The following is a 9,721-nucleotide window of genomic DNA, read 5'->3' on the forward strand; positions in this document are numbered from 1 at the left end:
AAGCCACATTCCCACGTCCTCCCTCGCTATGGACATCTCTCTTTTGCCCATTATATGTGGACTTGATATATTTTTACTGTGCATTCCATTTTTGGGTCTACTTTTTTACCTTTAAAAGAGTGGTGCTCTCTTATATTGCTTTTTGAGTGTCCTTGAAAAGAAGGGAATGGAATCATGGATCAAGACAACAAGTACTACAAGCTTGTTAATTAATCATGAAAACGTGGGAGGCCCTTGTGAAAAACGAGTTCTACAAAAATTACAACTTCCTCTTTTTTCTCAAGAAAAATGTTTTATTGGATTAGTAACTTTAATTCTTTCCACTAGTTCAACTATTACACTACAATTATTTGGATAATCTTGTCTTTCATATGAAAGTGAATGCCAAAATTATAATAGTGAAACAATTAAAAGGAAAACCCAAAACATTGCAAACTTATCTAAGTACATCATAGTTGGGTTATGTCCTATATGAAAGAGATTTTCTATACTCTAAAAAAATGTCTTACCTTTCAAGTCATTCTTGAAATGGCTTTTATAAAGAAAGACCTTCCTATTTTCTTTTATCCAAAACTCTTATTATTAATTGTTCACAGTCATTCAGTTCGAACTCTCTTCAAAGTGTTTGGGTCAAGGAATTGTGGGAGTAAGGGTATGGAAATGTGAAGTTGTGAAGTCCACTCCTTGTTTGGTCCAAGAAATTTGTGGGACCGCAACTAGAAGACATCAATTTCATACATTATCAACTCTTTCAGTAAGTCTCATGAATCCACAACTCTCCAGATCTTATAACTCCTTGGAGTTCACAACTTTGTTTCTTGTCCCAAACACCAAATAGTCCTCACAACTTGAGGATGTGAATGCATTTTATCAAGGGTTATCTTTCATTGATACTATGTGATAGATACTAATAGAAGTCTAGAGTGTCTATCAGTGTTTTTTTTTTTTTTTTTTTTTTGGCTATTTCAGTAAGTAGTTTGACATTTTTTTTGTCGGTGAAAATTTCTCTTTTTATTTTTGTTTATTTCTTTTTCTTTTCTCTAAGCTATCCAAACTCAAAAGAAAATCCAACTCAAGTTCAACGAGCTTTTCTATTCCTACTTTAGGCAGAATTTTGAATAACACATGTTTCTTATTATTGTTAACATTTTAGGTTCGACTTATTTAATGATTCGACTCCACAACCCAAAGTGTAAACGACCCAAGTTTTGTTCATTGTTAGGCTAAAATCAATACTAAAAAATGAAGTTATTCATATTGAAATTGAATGTAAACCAAAATCAAACTGAGTCAAGATAAAAGTGGGTGGAAGAGGCTAAAAAGCAAACCTCCAAAGCCCAGATAGATGAACTTCACCTAACTCTTTACCACCCAATTCCCCAAATTAACTAATGTCTATCTCCCTTTCACTCCAACATCTATTTTCTGAATTCTGATGCTGATTTCATTTCATTTTGCTTTAATTAATTAACAAAATCCTTCTCTCTTACATTACCCAATTCCCACTTAATTAACAACCTCCACTCCACCTGACCTAACAACAACTTCCTCCCCAAATTCCCTTCTCTATCTACATCCATCTTATCTTCCACTTGAAGAAAAAGAAACCTATATTTCAAAACAAAACAAAAAAACTCAAAACTTCTTCCCTCTTTTGCAATCATGAATTTCTTTCCTTTCGGTTCCGAGTTGTTGGATTTTGGAATTTGTTTGTTCCAACTTCAAACCCACAACCCACTTTTTCTCTGCTTTTTGTCCTCTTTCTTTTTGTACAAATTGTATGTTGTTTAAAACCCTGCCCTCTCAAAGCTCTGCCTCTTATTCACCAACAACAGCCATTACAGAACAGCGTGCTCTTTCCAAATTATGAGCACAGCCCGCTTTATCAAATGCGTCACCGTCGGGGACGGCGCCGTCGGGAAGACCTGTATGCTGATTTCTTACACTAGCAACACTTTTCCCACGGTACCCATTTTTCAATTTTACTAATTTCAATTGAGTTAACACTTTTTCTATTGGAATATCTTAAATTTTATATCTAACACTTTGAACGACGGCGTACAGAGTGTGTTCGTATTTGTCATATTTACATTATTTGTATCTTTAACTTTAGGGTTTAGAGCACTCTCTTCCTCTACATGTAGACGTATCAAATACATTATAATGAACCATGTAAATATGTGTGTTGATGTACCGACTCAAGTTTAGGAGGAGTACATTAATGAATCGATATTACATCTCAATAAAAAGAATCCTGAAGATATGAAAGTATGGTTAAAAAAGGTTTAAAATAATTTAAAAATCACTACCTATACTAACCAGGTGCACTTTCCTTTTAAATGACCTAATCATAAGAACTCCAAATTAAGCGTGCTTAATCGCTTAATTTGGAACAATTCTATGTTGTAAGGTTGTATATAAAAGCACCAAAATTCGACCCGACCGATCAAAACTGACCAATTTGGTCAGACGGGACTAGGGGTCAGTTGGTTGATTTTCGATTTTCCTTAAAAAGAAATTGAAAACCGACCGACTGACGTATATATGTATATTTATTATTTTAAAATATTTTTTTTTAAAAAAATAAGTATAAAAGCAAGTCTATTACTCTCAACCCAAGCCCAAACCTACTATTTTAGTACTAATTTATTATTATTATTTATGTTGCCTAATTTTCAAACCATTATAGGATTTATTTAAATTTTTCATAAAAAATGATTGATTTAAAATTAAAAAAATTGCTAATTTTATTAACCTAACAATAACACATTATCAATTCATCTTTTCTTTTCACTCACTTTGGTTTATACTTTTTTTTGGTCGGTTTTCAATGATAGTTTTTCTCTCAAAATCGAACACCGACCGACTGATGCACACCCTTATTATGATGGGTGATTGCTTGATGCATGTGAGTGAGGATAAAACATGCTAAAAGGACAAGACGGAATCCTAATCCTAATCCAAATTCCGAGTCTAGGGCATTACAGTTATGCTTTTATGTCGATTTCTTAAATTTGTCAGGGGTTGGTTTTTCAATTGTTTTTTGTGGTAATAGGATTATGTTCCGACTGTGTTTGATAACTTCAGCGCCAATGTGGTAGTCGATGGCAGCACTGTTAATCTTGGCTTGTGGGACACTGCCGGTAATTCAAATAACTCAATACCCTTTTCTTTTCTTTTTGAATTTGTTTGGTTTTTTTTTTGAAGAATTTAGTTGTGAAATGCAGGACAGGAAGATTACAACAGACTGAGGCCTCTGAGTTACAGAGGAGCTGATGTTTTCTTATTGGCATTTTCTCTCATTAGCAAAGCTAGTTATGAGAACATCTTCAAGAAGGTAATTTGAATTCTTTCTGTTTCGATTTAAACCACAGTCATTGTTATTATTATTATTATTATGTCTGCTTCTTGGTTTGTTTTTTCTTGCAGTGGCTTCCTGAACTTAAACATTACGCTCCGAATGTACCCATCGTTTTGGTTGGAACTAAGCTTGGTAAAGAACTCTTATTCTAACTTCATGTCAGTAAAAGCCTAAATTGAGTCATATCAATAATTTAACAAAGTAATGAAATTGTAGATCTACGAGACGACAGACAGTATCTGATTGATCATCCAGGCGCAACTCCCATTACCCCAGCTCAGGTAAACAAACTGTTTAACAAAATATTTTAAAATTACCATTTGGGATACTTTGTTTTTTTATTTTTAGTTTTCTAAAATTACGGTAGCTAAAAAATCAAATCAACCTTTTTACTCCACACAAATTATGATCCGAAATGGAGAGAAAATAGACTTGGTTTTAAAAAAAATAAATAAATAAATAAATAATCAAGTTCTGTTTGATAACTATTTGGTTTTTTTTTAAAAAAAAAAAAAATTAAGTCTATTTCATCCACATTTCTTACAATGATTTATATATTTTTTAAGTAAAATGGTTGGATTCTTAGTCAAATTCTAAAAACAAAAACAACTTTTTGAAAGCTACTTTTTTTTTTTAGTTTTCAAATTTTGGTTTTGGTTTTTTAAACCATGGGTGAAAAGTAGAAAACAAATGAATAAATTTTAAAGTGGAAGTAGTGTCTGTAGGCTTAATTTTAAAAAACATAAATAAAAACCAAAATGGTTATCAAATGAGACCTAAAGCATTTGATAACTATTTGATTTTTGGTTTTTAGTTTTAAAAAATTAAGCCTATAAACATCTCTTACACGTAGAGTTGGCAACAGAGTCAGGGCAGTCTGGGAGGATTCCCCATCCTCGTCCCCACGAGGATATTTCTCCCATCCCTCCCCTCCATCCCCGCCAATGATGGGATTTCCTGTCGAGAGATGGGTCCCCACGGGCACCCATCCCCGTTGTTCTTTTTATAAAAAAAAATATATATATATTAATTATATAAATATTTGTAAATAAACATATTTTTAGGGTATATATATAATTATATATTATATATATATTTATTTACAAAATTAATATATATATATATATATATATATATTAAAAAAATTATCTATGGTCGAAGACGGGGCGGGGGTACCCTCCCTGTCCTCGTCCCCGATCGGGGACTCGATTAGAATCCCCGGTCAAACGTCGGAGCGGGGACTCGACCCACGGGAATTTTTGTCAACCTTTCTTACATCTATAGAATTTTTTTTCTTTGTTATCTACTTTATACCCACATCTTTCTTTAACCAGGCCAAAATTTAAAAACTAAAAAATGTAACTTTTAAAATTTTTTTTTAAAAAAAAAAAATTATTAAGAATTCTATTCTGGAACTTAACAAAGATGCAAACTATGGTAGGAAAATAGGAGGAAACAGTCTTAATTTTCAATAATAAAAAACAAAAAACGAAATGGTTCCAAAGGAGGTGTAAGTGGATATCCACTTTCATCTATAACCTATAGGTTTGTATGTTTCTTGTCTAGATAATAGGAGTCTTAAAAATCAAAGGCAAAATTTCAAATTAAAAATAAAAAATAGTTTTCAAAAAACAACTTTTGAAAATGGCTAAAAAATCAAATCAAATATTTAAACCAAACCATGAGTAAAAAAATTATGAGTAAATAAGCATAATTATTAAAAACAAAAAACAAATCGATGAGCATGTTTTAATAAAAGTTCAATTCTACTTTTGGGTTGGATTAGACTAAAAGATTAATCTTCAGGGCGAGGAACTGAGGAAGATGATTGGGGCAATTACATACATAGAATGTAGTTCTAAGACTCAAAAGGTATGGATCTATTTCGTTTAAGGTTGAAGATGGTTCTATATATAAATTTTATGATCTTTACCTATATTTATCTGTGTATTATATATCATATAAGAGTTTCTCTCTATATCGTTGAATGTTGTGACATATTATTAATAAACTCCATAATCTATGTGTCGATTTTTTTTTTGATTATTTTATTTTATTTTATTTTATTTTATTTTATTTTAATTATGGCGCAGAATGTTAAGAATGTGTTTGATGCGGCAATAAAGGTAGCATTGAGGCCTCCGAGACCAAAGAAAAAGGCTCGCAAGCAGAGGACAAATTGTGCTTTACTTTGAAAAATAAGTTCACAAACTCATCTCCAATCACTTTTAATGGAAAAATTATTCCCTATGGTTAAATAATTTCTAGAGTTTTCTTACATATGTAATGACCATATTGAATAATTTTTCTATTTTTCATCCATATATAATATATTTTATATTTCCATTTGTAAGGTTGGAGGTATTCTCTCAATCTCAAAGCTATCCATATGAGAGAAACTTATTAGTAGGTTTTGTTTTGGTTGAATTGTATTATCCCTGCGGAGTTTAATACTTGTGCCTTAACACATCTTCCCTTTGCTGACTATTAATGCATATTATAATAGAATTTAATGAATTTATTGGTAATTTGATTAGATCGGCTACTCAAATAATGAATAAACACCGCTTTCATCTTCAAATTTTTTTATTTGTTATTTACTTTTTACAAATAGTTTAAAAAATCAAGCTAAAATTTGAAAACTAAAAAAAGTAGCTTTTAAAAAGTTGTTTTTGTTTTTAGAATATGGCTAAGAATGCAACCATTTATCTCAAATTATGCAAATCATCGTAAGAAATAAGGAGAAAATAAGTTTAATTTTGAAAAATAAAAAATATATAATAAAATAATGATTATCAAAAGAGGCCTAAAATTTTTAACGTAGTTCAAATGATAAAAAAGTAAATGTCTACTTCAATGACATGAAGTTGTACCATTAATTTCAGTACGAGATTCGATCCCCGTAAATTTTCTAAAAGAACTTGTGAACAATTAAAAAACAGGCTTGATTTTTAGCTATAAAGGACAGTTTGTGCCTAAACATATCAGACGCAGGAAGGAAACAGAAAAAAAATGATGAAGATTTTGGGTTGTTTGTTAGTGATGAGGCCATAAGAAATTGGGTTGGGCCACATCAAGGCACGGCGAACTATTTCGACTGTCGATTGGACTTACGGATGGTAGCCCACTTATATACACGGGAAAATAAGGATAAATTTTAGGATATTTGTAATAATAATAAAATAAGGGGAAAAATCTAAATATATATCACATCTTTAAAATATTTAAGTGTTAACTAGTCAATTTTAGAATTTTTTTAAATTTTTAATTTCGCTCTTCTTTATCTTGTCTTATTCTACACTTTCTTCTTTCCATTCTTTTTTTTATTTTCTTTCTTTTCTTCAATTTTTGTTTCTTTTGTTTTTTTTTTTATTTTCTTTCTTTTCTTTGTTTTTTGCTTCTTCACTCTATTTTTTTATTTTTATTTTATTTTTTTTCTTCGATTTTTACTTCTTTCTTTTCTTTAATTTTTGTTTCTTCTCTTTCTTTTTTTTATTTTATTTTTGCTTCTTACTTTTTTTCATAAGAATTATGAGGTTGAGTTTTGTACTAATAACTTATAAAATTGCAAGTTATTGTTCTCAAAGTTGTAATAATTATGATTATAAGTGATATAAATGCACTCATGATAAAGGAAAACACATGAAATTGTATATATGTGATAAACTCATGCAAAAGTATTTTCTTAAGTGAAAAATTGTATCATGCACTTTAATGCAAGAATCAGAAAAATTCACTAAGTATTGCAGACAAGGCTAACGCAAGGGGCATGTGTCCAACTTACCCGACGCATGAAAGATACATTTGACTCGTACAATCTACGTCAAATCACAACTTACAGGCATGGGCATCTGACTGGCGGCTTCTGATCGAAGCAGAATGGCAATCGACTATCTTAGGGTATTAATACAATCACATCACCAAGTGGCATCCACATCGAGAGATGTTGAGCATTAATTAAAGAACATATCCCCAATGCATCACACATACACTTAAACTTTAGCAGACATCTGTATCATTTCCATTTGATTATCATTGTGCTTACATAGGCTTGTTATTCCCATTAGGAAAACAACGCATACCATCTATGTTGGGATTGGTGTTCTAATTCACCCAAAGTCTCGTTGTTTTGTAAAGATACACATTGTTCAATGAATAAAATAAGTGTTATTTAATTCTGACATTTACTCATATCCAATAAATAAAGCTCCTTGGTTATCTTATGTGAACTTAAGCATGTATATGTGATATACAAGTGGATCATGCCTTAGTAATAATCTAAACCGGTATGTAGTATAAGGATTAAGGTAGGATACCTGATCCTGGTGACACTACGGATACGACCCGATTTGTAGAGGTTTGCAAGTGTTGTAAACTACTATAGATGGTAGATCCTGACCATTCGTATGGAGACATGGAGCGGGGGTGTCCTATACAAGGTTTTTATAAGACCTAGACCACGAGATGACTAGACTCTGTATATAACGTCGTTGATACTAGAGACTTGCATCTCACCTAAACGACCATAGGTGACAGGACCTCAATTCTGAGTGTTTTGTGAACTCCTGCCTTTGAGGGCAGTCCTTTGATTAGTATGGATGAGAGTGCCAGATTGCCAACTCAACATGCCTACCTTTTTGGGGACTCGTCTGATATGGGAGCAGGGAACTCGATCCACAATATGGAATTCACTTCTTTTTCGAAACAAGGATAAGTAGAGAGATTTCTCCCTTAAGGACTGATTCTAGGCTTGAACATAGTGGTCATATCTTCTCTTTGGAAAAGAAGACTCAATCATAGTGGACTATGATTTATGTTCATTAGAGGGATCAGTGGTATTAAGGAGACAGATGTAACTACAGGGGCATAACGGTTATTGCCCAATTGTACTTACAAGTATCTGTGAAGGTTATCGCACTGTATTGGTTAAGATGGACACATAGTATATCTGTAATGAGGAAAGTTCAGCTTTCGTCTTTAGTGGAGTGTCTGGCAGTTAAGGATGGTGGATCTCGTGACTAAAGAGTTTAGTCAGTTATTCACGTACCATTGGAGCTTCGGATCTATAGGTCCATGAGGTCCCCTTGGTAGCTTGGATTCTGTTAAGGATCAGTTCTTGATGTTGATTTGAAATGTTTAAATTGACAAGAGGTATTTTGATTATATGTGATATAATTGGTATGATGTATGAGATACATCTAGTGGAGGATTGATGTAAATGAGATTTACATTAAGTACCATGGAATAGAAAAAGAACTATGGTTTATATGTTTCATGAGATGAAATATTAAAACTATAGGTTATAAATATAGTATGATAGTTGGTTATCATTATATTTATCATAATACTAATTATTACATAATTAATACTTTTACTTTTAAATAACCAAAGTAGTAGATGGCTATTGGATCATGGTAACCGTGAGTTTAAAAGGAAAGTAGTTTCCTAATTTTAAAAAACGATGAAGTTTTTTCCAAAAGTTTCAAAAGAATTTGAGTTTTCTCTCTGGCGAAAAGAAACTCATGGAAGTCGTCAAGTAAATACAGATTTACTAAATGACGATTGGGCGACTAAACGATCGTGCAGTGTTTACTAAACGATCGCGTAGCTTTGCTAGTCGATTGTTGGCCCAAGCTAAACGATCATGTAGAATCGACCGAGCTAGACGATAGAGCTAAACGATCGCATAGTTTTATCTAAACGATTGGCATCGACCTATACGATAGGTCTTCAACTTTTCCCACTTACCCAGTCGTATACACGATCGTTCTTTCCTTCGTCGTCTACCTCATACCAAGTCCAAATAGAGCCCACCCTCTGGATTCTCATACCAAGATACCAAGTCGCCTTGTTGGTGGTGGTCAGACTTAATTCGACACCGTCGAGGTTTTCTGGAGGTTGTTCGTGGTGTTGCGGAAGAGTCCGTTCGCTGTTGTGGAGGAGTTCGTGACCGAAAAGATCGTTGAGGACGAGCGTGAAGTGTTCGTGCTCTGTTCGTGCGGTGTTGTGTCATGTAGATCGAGCACTCGTGGTTGCTGTTGTTAGATCAGAGTGCGCATCGGAGTGTGGAGACGCTTCTGTCGTTGTTAGTACAGTTTTTCCCTCTGTACATTTTTTGTTTCATGTTTGTAATTTCTTCGTAAATTGTATAACCGCTTGTATTGAAGTTGACTGTTAATGATTTGTTGATTCATGATTGTAATTTGGAATAGTCTTGTTCCCGCTGCTCATGGAAATCTCGGTTCCGATTTCCTTCAATCTACGCTTAAGCCAACCATCCACAAACTCTTTCCCCTTTCTGAACTCATATTTCCCTTTTGCATTGCCAGTAATTTAGTGTACATGACCAACACATATCAA

General features: G+C 32.8%; 1 protein-coding gene across 2 annotated transcripts; it reads left to right on the forward strand.

The window, feature by feature from the left end:
• Positions 1 to 481: 481 nt before the first annotated feature.
• Positions 482 to 5,830, forward strand: LOC120072957 (rac-like GTP-binding protein RAC13). Of its 2 annotated transcripts, XM_039025499.1 has the most exons (8): positions 482 to 754; positions 1,836 to 1,965; positions 3,056 to 3,143; positions 3,228 to 3,337; positions 3,430 to 3,493; positions 3,578 to 3,642; positions 5,168 to 5,233; positions 5,455 to 5,830. In XM_039025499.1, the coding sequence occupies exons 2-8, from the start codon at positions 1,867 to 1,869 to the stop codon at positions 5,554 to 5,556; spliced, it is 594 nt and encodes a 197-aa protein (XP_038881427.1). In that variant the 5' UTR covers positions 482 to 754; positions 1,836 to 1,866; the 3' UTR covers positions 5,557 to 5,830. The 2 variants fall into 2 exon arrangements, with proteins under 2 accessions (XP_038881427.1, XP_038881426.1); XM_039025498.1 differs by lacking the exon at positions 482 to 754 and having other exon boundaries at positions 982 to 1,965.
• Positions 5,831 to 9,721: the final 3,891 nt, after the last annotated feature.

Source organism: Benincasa hispida, chromosome 3, assembly GCF_009727055.1.
Source record: "Benincasa hispida cultivar B227 chromosome 3, ASM972705v1, whole genome shotgun sequence".
In the NCBI taxonomy this organism is placed as follows: Eukaryota; Viridiplantae; Streptophyta; class Magnoliopsida; order Cucurbitales; family Cucurbitaceae; genus Benincasa; species Benincasa hispida.